A 23,213-nucleotide genomic window follows, 5' to 3' on the forward strand; every position below is an offset into this window, starting at 1 on the left:
AGGAGGACTTGATAGCTGGGAACTAGAACAGCTGGAGCTCCTCATGCATCTTGGTCTCTCTATGGTCTCTCCAGCACAGTGGCTTCAGCTTAGCCGTTACATGGTGGCACAGGGCCCCAAAGGTTTGAGTCCCAAGAATGAGCCAAGTAGGAGCTATGTTATCTTTTCTGGTCTAGTCTCAGAAATAACATGATATTTATTACTGTGTCATTTTTTTGTTAACTAGCAGTCACAAAGGCCTTGTGTTGAGGTTCAGGGAGAGAGAACATAAACTCCACTTCTTGGTAGGGAAATAGCAAGGTTCTAGAAGAATATGTGGAATGGGAAATACTGTAGTAATTTTTTTTTTCAAAAACAGTCTTGGGGCACCTGGGTGGCTCAGTGGGTTGAGCCTCTGCCTTCATCCCAGGGTCCTGGGATCAAGCCGCACATCAGGCTCTCTGCTCAGCAGGGAGCCTGCTTCCTCCTCTCTCTCTCTGCCTGCCTCTCTGCCTACTTGTGATCTCTGTCAAATAAAATCTAAAAAAAAAAAAAACAACCCAGTCTTCCAGTCTTCCTTCTGGTTATAACAGTTTACATCCCTCTTGCATGCATAATAAAACTCGCCTCTTTACCCCAAATCTCTCCAAACCTGGTGTCAGACTACAGTATAAATTTCAGAATCTGGTCATGTAAATGAGATTCATAGAGAGATGAGGCTTCTTGAGTGCAGTTTCTCTAACACAGTTTATCTCAAAGAATTTGTGAACTAGAGACAAGTTCTCTGTCTACCATATATCCAATAAATTGTAATTAGATGAGTTACTGCAGCTTTATACTTCAAAATGTTAAACACATAAGAGACTTTTTTTTATTAAAATGCTCTACCATAGGGGCGCTGGGTGACTCAGTGGGTTAAGTCTCTGCCTTCGGCTCGGGTCATGATCCCAGGGTCCTGGAATTGAACCCCGAGTCGGGCTCTCTGCTCAGCGGGGAGCCTGCTTCCCTTCCTCTCTCTGCCTGCTTGTGATCCCTGTCTATCAAATTAAAAAAAAAAAAATTTTTTTTTTAATAAAAAGAAAGAGAAATCCTCTTTAAAAAAAAAACAAAGAATGGACTTACAGATAAATGGAACAAAAAAGAGTCTAGAAGTACATAGTCTATTGATTTCTAACAAAGATATAACTTATAAAAATGCTAAATAAATTGTAATAAAAATGAATCTAGTTATATTTTAAGCACATGACTAATTAGAGTGCCATGATGATTCAACACTAGAAAATTTATCAGCATAATAAATTGCATTTACCAAATAAATATGAAAAATTCTATGATTACTTTTATAATTACCAAAAAATCAAATGATAAAATTATCTCTTAGTGATTAAAAAGTAAAACAAAAGTCATAGCCAGCAAGATAAAGAATTTTTCATCCTAACAAGGATGTCTTCCTGAAACTTAGAGGAAACATTGTATTTGATGGTTGTGTCCATTTTCTATATGTGCCATAACAAATTACCATGAATTTAGTAGCTTAAAACAGTGCAAATATTTTATCTCACAGTTCTGTAGGTCAGACATCTGGATGGGCTTGGCTGATTTTACTGCTCAGGCTCTAACAAGGCCAAAATGACATTGTTTTAGCTAGCTAGGCTGGCCTCTAGTGTAGAACCCACTTATAAGTTCATTCAGGTTGTTATGAGAATCTAGTTCCTAATAACTGTAGGACCTAGGTCCATACTCTTTCCTGTCATCTGGGAGCTACCCTTAGCTCCTGGAGGCTACTCTCTCTGATCCTTGCACATGGGCTTCTACATATCAGAGCCAGCAATGATGCACTGAATCCTTCCCATGCTTGGAATCAACTCCCTGACTTCCTTTTTGGCTGGTCTCTCATCTGATTCCAGCCAGAGGAAGTTCTCTGCTTATAAGGGGTCATAATGATTAGATTGAGCTACTAATCTCTCTATCTTAAATTCCATAACTCTAATATGTCTAAGTTATATTTTACATATTAACAGTTCTAGGATCAGATATATAAGAAATAGTTCAAAAAATACATGTAAATTGATGGGACAGTAATTATCTGGGGGTGGGGGCATTTAGTGGGATGTGCAAATATGAGACTTTCTGCCATTTTTTATTAGTTGTTGTTTTACAACAGAACTTTGTATGCATATAATTTTTTTAGAAGATTTTTATTTATGTATTAGAGCAGGAACAGGGGAGGAGCAGAAGGAGAGGGAGAAGCAGGCTCCCCACTGAACAGAGTCCCAATGCGGGTTGGTTCCCAGGATGCTAGAGCAGGGTCTGAGCCCAATGGGGCCACCCAGGCAGCCCTGTATTCATTTAATTTTTAGAAATTAAGAAATTGAAGTATGCATATCAAAACATGCAATCCAAGTAAGGTTTGTAGATTGTGCCAATGTCAGTTTCCTGGTTTTTATATTATAGTACTGTTCTATAAATTGTTGCCTTGGGTGAAGGGGTGGGGGAACTTTCTGTACTACTTTTGCAACTTTGTATAATTATATCGCAAAGTTTTTTTTTTTTAGTGAAAAAATTAAACATTAAAAGAGGAATTGTGACCACTTGTCACTGAAGCCTTTTAAATTACCTGAATACTGTAATCACTTAAGCAAAAAAAGACAAAAAGAAAAAAGTCATTATTTTCCTGTTTTCTTTAATAGGTTTTAGATGATCTGGAATGTCATGGAGTTGCAGTGTCAGAACAAAGCCGAGCAGAGCTGGAACAGAAAATAGATGAAGCCAGAGAAAATATTCGTAAAGCAGAGGTGAGGTGGCAGCTCACTGGGGCATTTTCCCCAGCTCCAACAATATCACAGCTGTGGTGTATACGTGTAGAATTCAGCTGCTATCCACTGCTTAATTTGAAGATGACTCAGCAACTTTATCTGTGTCTGGAGTTTTATTTTTGATATCTGCTTCCTGCAAGACAGTGCATGTAACAAAAAGACACTGAACCTGTTATCTGGAGAGTTTATAATCAAGAAAAATTAACAGAAGAATTATACCACGATAAAGATACTAATTTTAAAGTTTTCACAAGGAACATAATAAATCAGTAAAATTAATGGCATAAAATTGATATATATATATATTTAGAGCCTTGAAAAGTCCTCCCCAATAATGGGAGGGGCAAAATTGGTTTTTGCCCCTCTCATTATGGTTCAGAGGCAAAATCTGATCTTTTAAAAAGAGAGACTTGGTTAAGTATCTGCTTAAGGCAAAAAACCTAACAATAGATTTTCATCTTTTGGTGAGGGGTCATGGAACCCTATTGAGGATTGTGTATGAAAGTGTGAAACCTTCTCTCCCCACCCAACACACACACAAAAAAAAACCCACACATTTTTGTGTACAGTGTCCAGAAGTTCATGTACCCTAGAGTAATATTCCCTGACCTGGTGGCAGAGAGGTTGAGATGGAAAGAAAGATATTATTTGCAAAGGCAGAAGACATAGGATACAATTAGGCAGTTTGATTTGTTTAGAGTGGAGGTTTTTTGAAGAAATAATGATAGGAAGTAAGCAAAAATTATTGTGGTTAGGACCAGTTCATGGATGACCTGGGCACGCTTGTGTATCGTTACCTACCCAGTGCAACATGTTGAAGGGATGTTAGAAAGTAGACATCTTAGAAAGACAGACTATCCAGACCTCAAGGAGAATATTTTCCTGTTAGGAAGGCATAAAGAGTGCCAAAGATAGCTGAGACTGTAAAACATAAATGCCAAGGCGTGGTCCACACAAGTACTCTTAATACTTAAGGAACCCGGAGGACACAGAGACCACTGTGGGAGAAGTTGTCAGGGCAGGTAACACAGAAGAGGTAGAATTTGAGATGGGTGTTGACAGATGAGCAGTATTTAATTAGATAAGCAGGGATAGCACAAGATTTATGCCATGTAATGTCAAGAGGCATAATTTGAACCAAAGGAAGAAGGAGGAAGACTTGAGCCTGGCATTGGGAAATACTCTCTAAGAGTCATTTGCCCAATGAGAGAAGTTCCCCTGGGACACAGTGTGGCACTGTAAGTGTACAAGATACCACCAGCGTCTCTCTACAAGAGATGGGTTGAGGGTTAATCTAAACTAGTGATTTTCATATATCCCCTCAGGATTCTAGAGGTTTTGAGGAAGTGTTTCCATGGTTGGTTGAGGGGGAAGGGGAGGGTGAGGGGAGAGGCAGCTTAGGCAAACAGAGGGAATGTGAGCTTGTTTTTGGCACAACCCCACGGAAGTGATCTGAACCAGGAAGGCTTGCCATCTGCCTGGTATAGAGAAACCCCAGTAAACCCAACTTGCCTTTGTCCCTGACACATGATCCACTGCCTCTACAGTGAAGAGGGCAGGGTGTACAATAAATAGCCGTTTTCCACTCTGAACTCGGTCAGGCTAAGCCACTACCCTAGGGTACCAGCCAAGTACTGCTGGCAGGCCTTCGCCTGGTCTGAGAGACACTGGCCTGTGTATGAGTTTCTCCTGCTGTTTGTTTCTCCATACTCTGAGTGAAGCCAGTTGTGGAGCCCTGGTGGAACAGGACAAGTCTCAGAAGTTTTCTGAAGGGTGTGTTCTGTCTTGTATTTTCTATTTCCAAACTCCCTCCATGGTGTTACTGTCTGGTACCGTCCCTCCACCAAACCCCCCAGGAGTAGCAGTAGTAGGTATTGGTCACACAAGTCTGCATTTAGGCTCAATGACCTGTTATTTCTGTGAGTGTGCTAAACAGCCCTGTGTTTGTTAGCTTAAAGCTAAAAATATGAAGTGAGATTCCCACAACAGATTGTCTCATTTTTCCTAATACCAGTATTTGAGTCTGCATTCTCAGAGATAATTTTCTTACCAAAAATACGGAATATGCTAAAAACCATGATGCTGGATCTATTATCTCAGCTTCAAATATCTATGAAATATAGTTAATCCTACTATGGTCTTAAAATGATGTCTCATTTGATTTTCACATATCAGATATAAAGAATAACCCAGCTAAAATTAGATGGCAAATATGTGAGTGTAGTATTGGGGTAGTACTTACCAGACGGTCATAATGAGGTTTTTGGATAGACTTGACCACAAGAACCTTCAGAAGAATCAACATTAGTAGGTTGTATAGATTCCTCCTTTCTTCCCTTTGCCTGTACATCACTTGCATTGGATTTTCTCTTTCCATTTAGTAGTTATTTACTTTATTATAAATACCTAATCAAAAGGGAAAAAGCTGGTTAAAATTCCATTATATCCTTCATGTTTGGTTTATAACTCCAACCAACATGACTGTTACTCTTCCTTGTTGGCTAATCTATGTGATCCAGTCTTTTCTATATTGTGTTTCCATTCAGTGTTGCCAATTAGAATAAAAGCCTTCATGGCACTCTGTAATAAACTTTTTCCAAACATAAGAAATCAAAATATAAATGGTCTGTGCTTTTCCAAAGAATAAGGTTTATATAGTGATTAATTAATTATTGGCTGGTTAATATGTCATAGATTTGCTAATTGATTAACTTAACAGATACTTAATGAATACCTGCCATGTGCTAGATACTGATGAGCATATACTGTACACACAGTGATAAACACACCTTTGTTCTATTGTTATGATCTCTATGATAGTTACAAAGATCTTTGTATTAGATGTGGTACTGTTTGCATCCGCTGACAAATTCAAGAATTGAAACAAAGTAATAGCTGCTTAAGTTAAACTTTAATAACAGTCTTCTTAACCTGATATTTAGGTATTTGAATTTTTTGAAATGCCTTTTGTCACACAGACACACACAGTCTTCATCTGACTTAGCATTCCTATTTTAAACGTAGCTTGCCAAGAGACCAAGAATTTTAAATACCATCTTTTTGGAAGCTGTACATGACTTATGTTGTTCCAGAACACCATTATTTTTTGCATGTTTAGATTTTTCCTTTTATTTGGATTGAGGGCAGTTCTCTTTTTTTTGACAGTGAGGAGACACAAAGAGGAGAAATTTAATGTGAGAGGTCAAAGATACCCAGAAATTTTTAGTAACTCACATTTGGGGTGAGGCCTCCTGAAGGAACTATAGACAATATGATTCTTTCTTTAAGATGTTAACTATAGGGGCGCCTGGGTGGCTCAGTGGGTTAAGCCTCTAACTTCAACTCAAGTCATGATCCCAGGGGCCTGGGATCGTGTCCCGCATGGGGCTCTCTGATCAGCAGGGAGCCTGCTTCTCCTCATCTCTCTCTCTGTCTGTCTCTCTGCCTAATTGTGATCTCTCTCTCTGTCAAATAAATAAATAAAATCTTTAAAAAAAAAAAAAAAAAGATGTTAACTATATTGGGGCACCTGGGTGGCTCAGTGGGTTAAGCCTCCTTCTTCAGCTCAGGGTCCTGGGATTGAGCTCCATATCGGGCTTTCTGCTCAGTGGGGAGCCTGCTTCCTCCTCTCGCTCTGCCTGCCTCTCTGCCTACTTGTGATCTCTGTCAAATAAATAAATAAAATCTTTTAAAAAAAGATATTAACTATATTTTTATTATTTATTTATTTATTTATTTATTCGTCAGAAAGAGTGAGAGAGAGAGAGAGAGCACAAGCAGGCAGAGTTGCAGGCAGAGGGAGAGAGAGGCGGGCTCCCCTCCGAGCAAGAAGCCCAATGTGGGACTCGATCCCAGGACCCTCGGACCATGACCACAGCTGAAGGCAACGGCTTAACCGGCTGAGCCACCCAGGTGTCCCAAGATATTAACTATATTTTTAAAATCTGAATTGAATGTACATTTGAAATCCAAAGTACAATAACAAAGTGAATTAACAAAACCAAGAAATATCACTTATTATCTATATAAACACATTTTCTTTTAAATTGTCATCCTATAAGGTTCTGTTGGGAATTCAGAATTATGTCATTCTTGTACCTCAGTGACTCAAAAAATGACAATCAATACCCTTACCAGCATGCGCTAGGAGAAACCTAAAAATTTCAGTTGCATAAAATGTGAAGCCTCATCCACCTCAAGATTAAGGAAATGCTAAGGATGAGCCTACTATAAAGACAGAATTTCCAGTTGTGTTATATTCAGATTTACGTCACCTCTGGGCCTGTTATTGCAGGTTTTCACTGTACTCATGTAACATAATATGTCAGCAGACCTTTTGACTAATCACTTTCTTTCATTTTTATTGTGAAAATTTTCAACAACATATAAAAGATGAAGAGTAAATACATATTGCTAAATTCAACCATTGATATTATGCAATATTGGCTTTGTATGTTTGTTTCTGTTCTATATAATAGAAGTTAAAGCTAGAGGCCTGACTAGGTGCTCTATGCAAACAATGAGTCATGCAACACTACATCAAAAACTGATGATGTACTGTGTGGTGACTAACATAACATAATGAGTTGTTTTGTTTTTTTTTTTAAATCTCAAGGCCATGGGGCACCTGGTGGCTCAGTTGGTTGGGCGACTGCTTTTAGCTCAGGTCATGATCCTGGAGTCTCAGGATCGAGTCCCACATTGGGCTCCCAGCTCCACGGGGAGTCTGCTTCTCCCTCTGACCTTCTCCTCGTTCATACTCTCTCTCACTGTCTCTCTCTCACATAAACAAATAAAATGTTTTAAAAAATAAAATAAAAATCTCGAGGCCTGATTTGAATGAGTGCTTTAGGCAAGAATATAGATGATGCTGTTTTTCATCACACGGATGTTTTTATCAAGTTAATCAACTCTATTAATGATGCTAGTAGTAGTTACCTAATAGGTGATGCTACCAGGCCTTCCAGCTTTTAAAGTTCCTTTTTTAGTACTTGCAGCTAGCAAGTACTAGTCATCTCCAGTAGTGGCAAATGGGTATTTTTCACTCTTACTTACTTTACTCATTATGATTTTATGGAATTTTAAAAATCAGCTATATCAAGGTATAATATACAAACAATAAAATGAAACCATTTCAAGTGAAGGGTTTGGTGAGCTTGGACAAATGCATCTCCCTTAATATTCACCACCACAATCAAAGTGCCAAATATTTCTGTCATCCCCCCAAAGTTCTCTTGTGACCAGGTAAGAACTGACCTGCTTTCTATCATACAGGTTAGTTCAGCTTCAACTTCATGAATATTAGATTACTTGATATCATCCTACACATCACATGCAAAGATCACCCCTCACATTTTCATCCAGCCTTACTTTTTGTCTTAAGCTCAGTTTGATGAGCTAGAATATACTCAAGGCCACTGATCATTTCTTCTGTAGTATGTAATCTACTGTTAAGGCCATCCTGTGAATGTTTATTTCAGATATTACAGTTTCAGCTCTATAAGTTCTGTTTGGTTCTTTATATTCTCTTTATATTCCCAGTTCATGCCTGTTTACCTTCATGTTTTCCTTTAAATCCTTAAGTGTATTTATAATAATGACTTTAAGTCCTTGTCTGCTCTTTCCATCATCTGTTATTTATCTCTTTCTTATTGATTAATTTTTTTCCTTTAGTTATGGCTCATGTTTTTCTGTTTCTCAAATACCTAGTAGAAATTGTGTTTCATTATTGAATCTGAATTCTCCTTTCTTTTTTAAAGGCTATTGAGTTTTGTTCTGACAGCCATGTCAGCTCCAGATCAGGTTAATCCTCTGGAGTTTGATTTTTAAGTTTTGTTGGGGTTGGTTTAGAATAGCCATTCGGGTAGGGCAAATTTAGCCCTATTGCCAGTGCATTTCCTTTCTGTAGTTTCTTGATATGCCATAAGTACCCAATAAGATTTCTCAGTCTGGCTGGATAGAACTGTAATATCTTTCAGCCCTGGGAATTTTTCAGTTCACAGCTCTGTGGTAGATATTTTTTCCTCACGTCATTATCCTTTACTTCTCCTCATAGGGTCAGTCCCACCTTATATATTCTCAATTTGTTATAGATTTTTATTAATTTCATCTGTTTTCCATTATAGATGGCCTCTTTGACGCCCCATAGTGTCTGAATTCAGCCAGTGAGAGTCCATTTAGCCTTCCATGTCCTTTTGATGTTATTCCCATCAGTCTTTGAACAGTTTCCTGCTTTCTCACACAGGCTTGCTATCATAGACTCACCTTGTATTCTCCCTGATCATACTTAGAATTAAGTCTGATTCTCCACTGAGCTCTGATTTCTGTTAATAGAGGATTGTAGTTAGACACCCAGGTCTAGGATGTGAAGGTGCTTATTGTAATGAGTGTCATTGATGTCTTGGCCCTTTCTTTGTTTTCAGAGCTAGAAATTTATTGTTTTTTTTTTTTTAATCATGAGTTCATGTTGTTATTTCCAATTAAGATTTAAAATTAGGAGGATTTTGTTGAATTTCTTCGATTTTCTATTTGTCTTTTTTTGCTTATGGTCGAAATTTTGTAACAATATTTTGTTTTATCCTGCAATATACTGAAGTTTCAGAATTACAATGGAAATATTAATGGTAAACTTGAGCAAAATTTAAGATTTCTTTGCAGTTTGTTTTGAATGTAGACTGACTCCACAAGATTTCTGCTTCTGGTAATAAGAAACTAGCTCATATTAGACTAATCCTTCTTTAGATAACAGTCATTAACCTGGGGCAAAAATACTTAATAGAATTGGAAGATATCCAAGCCATGTAAAAACTAGAAAGTCCCTTAAAAGAATGGGACTATATTTGGAGATATGTACAGTAAGCAGCTCTTTGTGACAAGGGGCTACATGACTAGAATTCAAGCACAGAGCCTTGATCTTATTGCTTGAGGATGAATGTTGGGGAGCTCTCAAGTTTCATATATGTAAATAACTTGCAAATTCTCAGCCAAACCTGGATACATTTGTGGAACAGAAACTCCCAGAAGCTTGACAGGAAATAGTAGTTGGAATGCAAAATAACTGAGCCAGAATTTTAGCTTTTGCTCACCACAGGGAGTAACATTAACCATTAAAATATTGGTGTGGCTATAATATCAGACAACATAGACTACAGGACAAGAAATATTAAAAGGGATAATTTGGGGCGCCTGGGTGGCTCAGTGGGTTAAGCCCCTGCCTTCGGCCTAGGTCATGATCCCAGGGTCCTGGGATCGAGCCCCACATCGGGCTCTCTCCTTGGCGGGGAGCCTGCTTCTCCCTCTCTCTCTCTGCCTGCCTCTCTGCCTACTTGTGACCTCTCTGTCTCTCTCTGTCAAATAAACAAATAGAATCTTTAAAATAAAGAAATAAAAAAAAATAAAAGGGATAATTTATAATGATTAAAAGTAAGGTCGTCATGATCTTTTCCATCAAGAAGACACAACAATTCTGAATGTGTTGTAGCTAATAATGGAGCAACTAAATACTGAAGCAAAAAACTGACAGAACTGAAAGAAGAAATAGATATATCTACAATGGTAATCAGAGATGTCAACATTCCTTTCAGTAATTAGAACGAGGGGCTAGAAAATCAGCAAGGATCAAGACTTGAACAACCCTGTCAACTAACTTTACCTAATTGGCATATATAGGACACCCCATAAGGATAGAGTACTTATTCTTTTAAAGTACACACAGAACGTTCAGCAAGACCAGCTAGACCATAAACCAGTGTCAGTTAGTTTAAAAGTATTGCTGTCACTCAGAGTATGTTCTCGGACCCATCAGAATTAAATTAAAAATCAATAATAGATACCTGAAAAATCTCCAGATATTTGGAAATTAAATTATTTAGACACAATAATCTGTGGCTGCCTTAAAACACACCACACACACACACACACACCCCTCCAGACCCAGCTTTATGGCAAAAACGACTTACTGTCTCTCACCATTCTGGGTGTTGACTGTGCATTTGTTTTGCAGGTTTTTCCTGAGATTACTCAAGGAGCTACATTCATCCAGAGGGTCTGCTAGAGTGCTGAGCCTTTTTTCCAAATGGTCTTTCATCCTCAAATATGCTAAACTAGGCTTCCGTAGATGGTGGAGACACATTCCCAGAAATCAGTCTTAATTGCACTTAATCAGATCTCTGCTAGAATCAAATTTGCATATGGTCCATCAAAGATCACATGAATAAGCCAAGAATCAATGTGGGAGGGAACAACATGGATAGCAAGAGGCATGATTCCTTGGCAGTAACATTTTACCAAAATTGTTAGGACCTTGTTAAATCATTTTTCTCATCTGTAAAATGGAGTTTATGATATCCATCCCTAGAATTGTTGTGTGGATTAAATGAAATAATCATATAGTTCCTAGTACATGTGATAAAAGTTGTTTGGAGTGGTTTTTTTTAAGACACCAAAGGTAATTTAGAGTGGCAAATACTATCATTTTATTCATTTATTTATTTTCATTCATTTCCTATTACACCAAGATTATGTATTTTAAAAGAACTGGCTTTTAAAACATCATTTTAAAAAGCTCTATCTCTTCACAGATTCTAAAATGATTTGGTCAAGTAGTATCTGGGATGCAATCAAGTTACAGAGACTTGTGCTCTGCAAATTTTAATCAACTGGTAAATCATCAAAATTCATTTGAAAACCCTGGAAAATTCTTCTTTTAAATAGTTGATAAAATATAAACAGTTGGAACTCTGGAGGAAAGATAGCTATGATTATTCTGGAGCTATAATCTAAAAATCTAACTTTTGCAAATGCCATGCTCATCAGCCGTTTGCTAAAGTACTGACAAAAATACGTCTTATGAAAATGAAATTACTTGGTATTGAAAAAACAGAATATATTGATATATCTCTCCCTCCCTCTCACTCTTGCTCTCGCTCTTTCTCCTTTTTTGTTGTGTATCTCTGCTTCTGCAGTTAAATGACTTAGATTTATTATTTCCAAGAAGGAGTTTGTTGGTTCACTCTTCTTTCCTAGAACATTTTATTGCCTGTATTTGTTTAAAATGCATACTAGAATGGTGCAAAGACAACTGGATATTTACTTGCAGAAGAATGGAGTTGGGCCCCTACCTCATACCATATACAAAAATAAACTTGAAATGATCAAACACCTAAATATAACAGCAGAAGCTATAAAGCACTCACAAGAAACCATAGGAGCAAATCTTTGTGACCTTCGATTAATTTCTTAGATATGAAACCAAAAGCCCAAGCAACAAAAGAAAAAAATAGATAAATTGGATTTTATCAAAATTAAAAACTTTCTTCTTCAAAAGATACAATCAAGAAAGTGAGGGTGGCTGGGTGACAGACATTGGGAAGGGTGAGTATGTTCTATGGTGAGCGCTGTGAATTGTGCAAGACTGGAGAATCACAGACCTGTCCCCCTGAAACAAAGACTACATTTTATGTTAATTTTTTTTTTAAAGTAAAAAAAAAAAAAAAAAAAAAAAGATCGAGTAGATATAAAAATAAAAGATAAAATTTAACAAGAAAAGTGAAAGACAGGGGCACCTGGGAGGCTCAGCTGGTTAAGCATCTGCTTTCGGCTCAGGTCATGATCCTGGGGTCCTGGGATTGAGCCCCATGTCGAGCTTCATGCTCAGTGGGGAGCCTGCTTCTCCCTCTCTCTCAGCAGCTCCCCCTCCTTGTATGCACGCGCTTACTCTCTCTCTCTGTCAAATAAATAAAAAGTCTTTAAAAAAATGAAAGACAACCCACAGGATGGGAAAAAATATCTGTAAATCATGTGTCTGATGAGAGACTTTTATTTAGAATACAGAAAAACTCTTAGAATAAAGACAAAGACAAAAAGAACATTAAAAAGACAACCCATTTTAAAAATGAGCAAAGTATCTGAATAGACAGACATTTCTCTGAGAAGATAGACAGATGACTAATAAGTCCATGAAAAGATGCTTCACATAATTAGTCATCAAGGAAATACAAATCAATACTACAATGAGAAACTATTTCACACCCATTAGGATGACTATAATCGAAAAGGCAGACATTAACAAGTATCTTTCAGGATGTGGAGAAACGCTAACCCTCTTACCCTGCTGGTGGGATTGTCAAATGAGGCAGCTGCTTTGGAAAACAATCTGGCATTTTCCCAAGTGGCTAAACATTGCATGATTTTATGACCAAGTAATTTCAGTCTGAAGTATATGCACACATACAGAGAAATAAAAGCATGTTTACACAAAAACTTATACACTAATGTTTAAAGACACATTATTCATATTATGCAAAAAAATTGAAATAATCCAAGTGTCTATCAGCTGACAAATAGCTAAAGTTGTTGGTAATTTGATTCTGCTAGAATCAGGATGTTATTTGGCCATAAAAAGGAATGAAATACACACACTACACCATACATGCTACAACATGAAAACACAATGCTGAGTGAAAGAAGCCAGACACAAAAGGCCACATATTATATGGTTCTATTTATATTAAATGTTCAGAATAGGCAAATCTGTAGAGAGAGAAAGTAGAATAGTAACTGGAATAGGGATAAGGGAGCAATGGTTAAAGGATTATGGGGTTTCTTTTTTTTTTTTTTTTAAGATTTTATTTATTTATTTGACAGAAAGAGATCACAAGCAGGCAGAGAGGCAAGCAGAGAGAGAGGAGGAAGCAGGCTCCCCGCTGAGCAGAGAGCCTGATGCAGGCCTCGATCCCAGGACCCTGAGATCATGACCCGAGCCGAAGGCAGCGGCTCAACCCACTGAGCCACCCAGGCACCCTATGGGGTTTCTTTTGGAGATAATTAAAATGTTTTAAAATTGATTGTGGTGATAGTGGCACATACCTGTGAATATACCCTTAGTCATTGAAATGTACACTTTATTTTATTTTTTAAGATTTTATTTATTTGTCAGAGAGCAAGAGAGAGAGAGCTCAAGCAGGCACTGAGGCAGGCAGAGGGAGAAGCACGCTCCCCGCCAAGCAGGGAGCCTGATGTGGAACTCGATCCCAGGACCCTAGGTCATGACCTGAGCCAAGGTTAGACGCTTAACCGACTAACCCACCCAGGTGTCCCTGAACTGTACACTGTAAATGGGTGAATTTTATAGTATATGTAAGCTTTAGCTCAGTAAAGCTATTGCCAAAATAATTATTAGAAGAATAAATATATATATATTTTTTATTTTTCTTTGAGATTTTATTTATTTGACAGAGATGACAAGTAGGCAGAGAGGCAGGCAGAGAGAGGAGGAAGTAGGCTCTCCACGGAGCAGAGAGCCCTATGCGGGGCTCAATCCCAGGGTCCTGGGATCATGACCTGAGCCGAAGGCAGAGGCTTTAACCCACTGAGCCACCCAGGTGCCCCAAGAATAAATATATTTTTGCAAGGCTGTTTACCAAATTGCATACCTCCAAGCTAAAAACTTGAATTACTTTATATAAGGATCTGTATGATATTCAAAACCACTGAATTGTACACTTTAAAATTATTAAGATGGCAGTTTATGTAACATGAATTTTATCTCATTTTTTAAAGTATTTAGAGAGAGAGAGAGTAGGGGGAGGGACAGAAGGAGTGGGAGGGAGTTTCAAGCAGACCCCACTGAGTGCAAAGCCTAATGTGGAGCTCAGTCTCACAACCCTGAGATCATGACCAGAACTAAAACCCAAAGTCAGATGCTTAACCAACTAAACCACCCAGGTGCCCCAATTTTATCTCAATTTTTAAAAATCTGTATGCTTAAAAATCTTAGGAATACAAAATAAATTCAGCAATGAGAGCTCAAGTGAAACAAGTCAGAGCTTAGGTCACTTTTTTTTTTCCTACGCTCCACATCTAACATGGGCTTGAACTCACAACTCTGAGATTAAGAGTCACATACTCTACCAAGGGAGCCAACCAGGTGCTAATAGAAGAGCTCAGATCAATTTGATACCAGCTTCTGCAGCTGAGAATCCAGAGAGTGGTCAGAATTGCACACCAGCAGGGTTCAGTGAACACACTCGTTGGTCCAAAAGTCCCATAGAAAGGCCATGAAGTGAAGGTTGAAATTTATCAAACAAGCCAAATCTTCTCACTGGAATCTTCAAATGTTGAAGGAAGAGACCATCTCTCTATTATGCAGAACAATGAAGCTGAATTTACTACTTGCTAAGCAAGAGAGAATGATACTTAAAAATACAGTCTCTCTGAAGAAACAACTAATATCTAGGGTTTTGAGAAGTGTGGATTTCAGGGATTGGCAGATTTTCAAAATTTACGGATTGGTTCACTTGCAGCTGTGCTATCTAGAGATGGGTGGGCTGTGGGAAGCAGGAGTGGGAACCTGACTACTGGTGGTGGCTGGTGTGAGGCTGCCCTGCCTGGCTTCCAGGCTCGGCTGCTGGATCCAGACAGGTTCAAACTGGTTCTGTGGTTACTTGCTTATGACTTGGAACACGAGTCAGAGAACAAGCAGTCTTTCAGTTCCTTGAATTTGGAGACTAGGAACTTTTTGTTTTCTATCTCTTACTGTTTCTGACAACTACACCGTAATTTAATTCAGATCTTTACCCAGTAGTTCAGTCAGGAGTCACTGAAGTTTTTAACCAGGGGAGTGACATGATGAGATCATTTGAAAACTTGTAAGTCTAGGAGATGGGTTAGAAGGCTGTGGAACATGCTGGATTTTAGGATGTCTGAGGTGTAGCCTTATTAAAAGGAAAAGAATGCAGACTTTATGTATCCTCCCGGACATAAGTTCTGTTGATGTAGCTTGTCAAAATGAAGGTGTACCATTTACCCTCATTTCTGTTCCAGGTTTCCTCCCTTCTCTCCAAGTGAAAAGTTAACATTTATCCCAAGGTAGCATTGCTAGTAAATATCAAGATCATTCTAATCAGTAAATCAGAAACAACTTTTAAAAAACACACACATTGATTTGAGGGAGGAAAAAATGCCTGGATTTCTGACCACTTTCTTGGTTTTCTTAGATAATTAAGTTGAAAGCTGAAGCCCGGCTGGACCTGCTAAAGCAGATCGGTGTTTCTGTGGACACGTGGCTGAAGAGTGCAATGAATCAAGTAATGGAAGAACTGGAAAATGAACGATGGGCTCGCCTTCCTGCAGTGACAAACAACGGCACTTTACACTCGGTAGGGTTTCTCTTCTTGGCTGTGATGGCTGTGACAGTTGAAGGATGCCATTCTCTGACTATGTAACCAAACCTGAAAATAGCCAAAATTTAAAAGAAAAAATAGTGGTCTTGCTAGCAGTTTGGTTTCTTTGCCTTACCCTATCACTGAGTTAAACTTGGTACAGCAAGAGGAAAAAAGTCATGCTTTTTTTTTTTTTTTTTTTTTTTTTTTTTTACCGTGCAGTGAAGAACATATTATCTCTTGTTGGTTTACCCGTACCACTTTACCAAACTCCTTATCCCATTCATGAAGAGAGATGCTTCTTGTCCAGAAGTAGCAGAGTAAAAATTTTAATCTAGAGTTTCTGAAGTGCTCAGAGATCTTCTCTAGGTACAAATGAAAACTAAGATGCAGAGAGTCATAAACAGTCTCAAAGAAGGGAAGGGAACACTTCTGGTCTGTGGCTTATTTAATCTGTTTGATTTGCAAGGGCTTTCACGCTCTGCTCACTGTATCATCGTCCGAGACACAGGGCAGGGATGGTGTGACAAAGAAGGCCACAGCTCAAGCTGGTGTTTTCCTGCTTCAAGTCCAGGGCTGTTTCTACTCTGACGTCATCCAGTTCAACCTCAGTTTTTCATGTTGGAGATCTGAGTGCCAGAAAAGTTCCGTGATTTCCATGTTACTACATAGGTGGATATATGATTTCTAGCTGGTCAGCCAAAGTAGTTCCTGCTGCTGCCTCCCCCTCATTACTCTCTCTCTCTCATCCTGTTTATTTCCTTATGGCATTTATTACAGTCTGTCCTTGCCTTCTTTATTTGTCTTCTTTGTCTGTCTTCCTCCCTGGAATGTAATTTCCATGTCTGCCTGATTCACTGCTGTGCACAGCAAAGAGCCTGGCACATAGTAGGTACTCAGTAAATATCTGCTGAAGGAAGAAATGAAAGGTCAGATGGACGAATAGATGGAGTAGTGGCAAATTAAAAGCTAAAACTTTTACTCTCTGAACTTCTGACTATATCCATAGTGCTTCTTCAGTGCTTATGCCCTTCAGATAAAAGGGATCCTTGCTAGAGAAACTGGCTAAAGTTTAAGAATATTCCTGAAAGTTTTGTCAATTTTTTTACATAACATTCTGATTTTCTAATGGGAATACACTTGCACATTTAAAGAAGACTGTGTATGGGTGTGCATTTTAAGGAAAAACAGTCTATTAAAAGCTTATTTTTGTTTTACTATTAATGGTAATCCAGCTAAGGAAAGTAGGCACACATCACCCACTTGACTTTGGGGTTAGAAGAACTTGCCCTGTTTTCAATATGACAAAGTTGCTCCACAACATGGAATATCCCTTCTAACACAATTCCCCTCTGCTTCAGGTTATTTTTTTGTACAGAACTTAAGATGATAGCAAATTCCAAACACAAACTTTCTTACGGCGTCTTCAGTGGCACTGTTGGAAACCAACCAAACACGTGATTTCCCTTAGACTAGTACCTTTTCTGACTAACTCAGCTGAGCAGGCATTTATCCCCTCAGTTCTTGCCTACTTCCTGGGTATATTGAAAATGAACTAAACTTGGTCTCTCTCCGCAAAGAGCGTAGCTGGTAGGGCAGATAGACCTTTATAGACCTTAGTGATACACGGCAGTGTATGACTGGGCTACTCTGTGCCAAACTTGAAATTGCTTGCTCCTAACTCATCAACAACTTGGGAAAAGAGCCACTTCTCTCTGGGTTTCGAGAGAAAATCATGTTAAATGATTCTAAGATCCCCTCCAATTCCAAAATTTTATGATTTTGTGAAATGCTGTCAAAAAAGCTCCGTACCAGATAGAAAAAATAGGAAAGATGTTTGCCCCATGAAGGAAATGTGAGTTGAGATAGTCCTTGAAGAATTTCAGCAGGAGATAAAGAAGGGATTCTGAGTATGAAGGAAGGAAATGAAAGAGATATGCCTAGTACAGTCTGTCAATGAGTCGTACATTCTGATAGTAAGTGTTGAGAACTGTCCAAAGATATCAGCTCATGTAGGAACATCATATCCTCTGCGAAGGGAGCATTTTGTAATCCCTTCCCCCTCTTTTCTTCCCTCTAGTCAGTTTTACAGAGCCTGTGCCATCCTGCTTTCCGCTGAAGGTTATATTTTGTGGAAATTCTATTAATAATACATTAGTGCCCCTCTCATTGATGGTGTCACTTCTCCTGGTTTCAGTTACTGTGGTCAACCATGGAAGCAACTATCTGGAAGCAGATGATCCTCCTTCTGACTTTGTCAGAAGGTCGGTAGTGGCTTCACACTCCATTACAATACCTGCCTCATTCACCTCGCTTTATCTCATCACGTAGGCATTTTATCATCACACATCATCACAAGAAGGGTGAATATAGTACAATAAGATATTCTGAGAGAGAGGCCCACATTCACATAACATTTATTACAGTATATTGTTGTAATTGTTATAATTTATTATTAGTTGCTATTTATCTCTTACTAGGCCTGATTTATAAATTAAACTGTAGCATAAGTATGTGGTGTAGGAAAAAACATAGTCTATAGAGTTTGGTACTATCTCTCGTTTCAAACATCCATAGGGGGTCTTAGAACCTATTCCCCATGGATAAGGAGGAGAGGCTACTGTATAAATGAAGGAGAGATCAGACGTAGGTACAGATTTGCTAAATGAAGTCCCAATATTTATTTAACCTGCTTTTAAATGACAACACTGAAATAATTTAGAGGGATTTGTATCTCTTCACATTGGCAGCTAGCTGGCTAGGAGCATGAAGCAGAAATACACATCTGGGGACCAAATTATTTCTTCCATTATAAGATGCCAACAAAAGCATTAGTCATCAAGTTTAGAGTTCTCTTCCATCTGGAAAATGTGTTTAATTCTAGTGTTAGACATTAACAGTGTAAAGGGCCTTATTAGAAGATAAATGTTTTTAAAACATACAGTCTATTTACCTTATAGAACAAGGAAGAAACTAAACTTCCTTGGGTATTAACTCTTTGCCTTCTGTATTTTGCTCTAGTACAGAATACAGGATTCAGAAGAAAAAGAGAAAAAGAACCACAGTATATGGCAATGTTTTTTAAAAGGAGAGCAGTCTGCTAATAGAGCTATTCAACTGATGGTTAACTAGAGCTCATACATAACAGCCTGTGGTTAGATTGCTACTACTAGTAGCCCAGTCAGCCTTTCCCCCATTCCTCCCTACTCTTATTTTCCTTTCTTCTCTTACTAAAAGACCATACCCAGTTTACAACCTAATTTTGAAATTATATGAATTTTAGAATAGAAACAGTTTTATAACTAGGTTACAAAAAAGTTAGAAAGTTCAGTTAGAGAAGAAGATGACCAAAAACTCCATTCTTACATTCTTACTAACGCTACTGTTAACAACTTGATGTGATTCCATCCTCTTCTTCTTTTTTTAAGATTTTATTTTTCGCTTATTTGAGAGAGATAGAAAGCAACAGGGCTGGTGGCAGGGAGCTGAGGGAGCAGGAAAAGCAGGCTCTCCACTGAACAAGGAGCCCGAAAAGGGCTGATCCCAGGACCCCGAGATAATGACGTGAGGTGAAGGCAGATACTTAACCAACTGAGCCACCCAGACACCCCTACCATCCTTTTTTTTTTCTTAAACATACTTCATAATAAAGTTAATTTGTGTATTTTTCCATCTAGCATTCCAATTTGCTGGATGATCTCCATAATCTTTCTTTTAATGTCTTCATAGTATTTGATCAAGAAAGCATACCATAATTCACTTAACTATTCTCTTATAGGTTTAATATTTAGATTTCTTCAAGATATTCTAAATAAATAGTACTCTAAAAATATTTGCGTGTATATTTCTTTTTTCCCTACAGGAGATTTTTTTCTGTAATATAGATTCTTAGAAGTAGAATTAATAGGTCAGGCGTACCTGGCTGACTCGGTCAGTGGAGTGTGTGACTCTTGATCTTGGGGTTGTAAGTTCAAGCCTCACATTGGATATAGAGATTACTTAAAAGTAAAAAATAATTAGGTCAGAGATTTATAGCTCTTTGTGTAAGATTGGTTTCTGTTCTTTCGATTATTTTCCCCTAGGTTCTCAAACTATATCTGATAGTGTTTACACAACTTCCTTGTCTCCAGCCATTTCCCCCAACTATTATGCACAAACATCCTGACATCCGCTCTGTTTTGCACCCTCCCTAAGAGTGTGAGCATTTTTCAGAGTTGCATAGAAATAAATTCTGGCTTCCATTATTGGGAAAACCATGCTGAATAATGTGTTTGAAAGGCAAGGAAATTAAATATTTTTAACCATCAGGATAGTGGTTTAGTTTCCATCTGCCTCATTAATGCATAATAGTCCTTGCAATATAATGGGCTTTGTTTTTGACATATGAAAATCTGTTTTGGGCTTGCACTAATCCCAAAGAAAGGAAACAATGAATTTTTGTAGTAAAATAAATATAAACTGTAGAAAATAATAGAATACACCTGCAAAAATCTTCAGTAACTTATGTGTTTACAGTTTTTCCAAATGGGCACTGGTCTTTTTATTGAATTAAACTCTATAACCCAAATAGCCCACACTACTAGTGAAATTGACATTTCATATTTTCAGTAGGATCAATTTAATTCAATTCAGCAAGCATATATTGAACCTGCACTGCCATGAGAACCTTTGCTAGGTGCTGGGAGATACCAAACCGAGTATAGTGTCTGCTGAGTTTGTAGCCACAGATTGAGAGAACCAATCTCACTGACAGGACCAAACGATGGGCATTGAGAAGCTGTGGAGAATTTCACTTCTAAGAGAAATTCTTTGACTTTCTGCATAGCCATAATAAGAAAAGTGCCTAACATAAATCCCTATACATAGTACATGTTCAAAAATATTAATCCAAACCTCAAGATAAGTAGTTTAATTTTACCAACTAAGTTTAAAATACTAATGAAAGGAGGGAGTTCACAGGTATAATTAATGGTCTTGGAGCATCTTCAAATACTGTGTGACCCATTGTCATTAAAATCCCCAAGCTTTGGGACATCTGGGTGGCTCATTCAGTTAAGCATTTGTCTTCAGCTCAGGTCATGATCCCAGGGCCCTAGGATACAGTCCGGCATCAGGCTCTCTGCTCAGAAGGGATCCTGCTTCTCCCTCTGCCTGCTGTTCTTCCTGCTTGTGCTTGCTCTCTCTCTCTCTCTGACCAATAAAAAATATATTTTTTTAAATAAAAAATAAATAAAACCTGGGGCGCCTGGATGGCTCAGTGGGTTAAGCCGCTGCCTTCTGCTCAGGTCATGATCTCAGGGTCCTGGGATCGAGTCCCGCATCGGGCTCTCTGCTCGGCAGGGAGCCTGCTTCCTCCTCTCTCTCTCTGCCTGCCTCTCTGCCTACTTGTGATCTCTCTCTGTCAAATAAATAAATAAAATCTAAAAAAAAAAGTTTTTTAAATAAAAATTTAAAAAAATAATAATAAATAAAACTCCCTAACTTTACTGATATTTTTTAACAATTTTGCTGAGGTTGTACATATTTAAAGTGTACAATTGATACATTTTGACATATGTACACACCAGTGAAACCTTGCCACAGTTAAGATAATGAATATAACCACCACCTTCAGAAGTTTCCTAAAATTCATTTATTAGTTATCATAGCTTTTGTGTAGATTTTCTGTGTAATCATATTTCCTCACCTACTTCCAGCCCTTCAATCAACTACTGATCTGCTCTCATTATGGATTAGCTTACATTTCCTAGAATTTTATATCAACAGAATCATACAATATGTACCTTTTTTTAATCTGTCTTCTTTCACTTAGCATGATTATTTTGAGGATCGTGCATCTTGTTGTGTGTATCAATAATTCATTGCATTTTTTTTATTGCTGAGTAGTGTTCCATTGTATGAGTATATCAGTTTATCAGTTCACCCGGTGATGGACATTTAGGTTTCAGGGAGACTATTACAAGTAAAATTGCTATGAACTCATGTTTTGAGCCGCCCAGACAGTGGCTATATGTTTAATATTTTAAGAAACTGCCAGGGACGCCTGGGTGGCTCAGTTGGTTAAGCAGCTGCCTTCGGCTCAGGTCATGATCCCAGGGTCCTGGGATCGAGTCCCGCATCGGGTTCCTTGCTCGGCAGGGAGCCTGCTTCTCCCTCTGCCTCTGCCTGCCTCTCTGTCTGCCTGTGCTTGCTCGTTCTCTCTCCCTCTGTCTCTGACAAATAAATAAATAAAATCTTTAAAAAAAAAAAAAAAAAAAAAGAAACTGCCAAACTGTTTTCCAAAGTAGCTGTACCATTTTACATTCCCATCGGTAGGTGTTCTCGCCCACACTTAATATGGTCAGTCTTTTTAATTTTAGACATTCTGATGGGTGTGCAGTAGTGTAGCCTTGTAGTTTTAATTTGCATTTCACTGATAATGTTGAATATCTTCTCATTTGCTTATTTGCTATCTCTAGATCTTTTTTGGTGAAGTGTCTGTTCAGCTCTTTTGCCCATATTTTATTGGGTTGTTTGTTTTCTTTTTACTAAGTTTTGAGAGTTCTTTTTATATTCTATTTACAAACCCTTTATCAGATACATGATTAACATAATTTTCTCCCAAACCAAGTCTATGGCTTATCTTTTCATTTGAACAGTATCTTTCAAAGAGCATACATTTTTAATTTTGGTGAAGTCCAACTTACTGTTTTTTTTCTCTTACAGACCATGCACACCATGGTGTGGTGTGGCAGCTTTGACTAAAAGTTATGATTTCTTTGACAAATCTTTGCCAAACCCTAGGTCATAAAGGTTTTCTCCTGTATTTTCTCCTAGAATTTTTATAGTTTCAGGTTATACATTTAAATCTATGATCTAGTATCTTTATATATGGTAAGAAGAATGAGTACAAGTTCCTTTTCATTGTTTTTGAAAAGACTGTGCTTTCTCCACTGAATTACCTTCACATATTTGTCAAAAATCAACCATGTATGTGTGGGTTTATTTTCAAACTTTTTCCTCTGTTCCATTGATCTATATATAGCTTGACGCCAATACTATACTCTTTTGATTAAAGTAACTTCATAATTAGCCTTTAAGTTAGGTAGTATAAATCCTTCAACTTTTTTCTCTCTCCCTTTTTTATTTTTCACTTTTAAATCCAGTTTAGTTAACCTCTAACTTTATTCTTTCTCTAAGCTGTTTTGAATAATCAGGGTCCTTTGCATTTCCATATAAATTTAAAATCAGTTTTCTACCTACCAGGATTTTTTAAAAA

General features: G+C 37.9%; 1 protein-coding gene across 2 annotated transcripts in view; it reads left to right on the forward strand.

Moving 5' to 3' along the window:
* Nucleotides 1–23,213, forward strand: part of FCHSD2 (FCH and double SH3 domains 2) — a 288,812-nt gene that overhangs the window by 246,713 nt on the left and 18,886 nt on the right. For both annotated transcript variants that reach the window (XM_059133356.1, XM_059133365.1), the window contains 2 exons: nucleotides 2,670–2,774; nucleotides 15,791–15,952. In XM_059133356.1, coding sequence (XP_058989339.1) covers nucleotides 2,670–2,774; nucleotides 15,791–15,952 — 267 coding nt within the window. The remainder of the gene's footprint in view (nucleotides 1–2,669; nucleotides 2,775–15,790; nucleotides 15,953–23,213) is intronic.

The sequence above is a fragment of the Mustela lutreola genome, chromosome 1 (assembly GCF_030435805.1).
Source record: "Mustela lutreola isolate mMusLut2 chromosome 1, mMusLut2.pri, whole genome shotgun sequence".
Classification (NCBI taxonomy): domain Eukaryota; kingdom Metazoa; phylum Chordata; class Mammalia; order Carnivora; family Mustelidae; genus Mustela; species Mustela lutreola.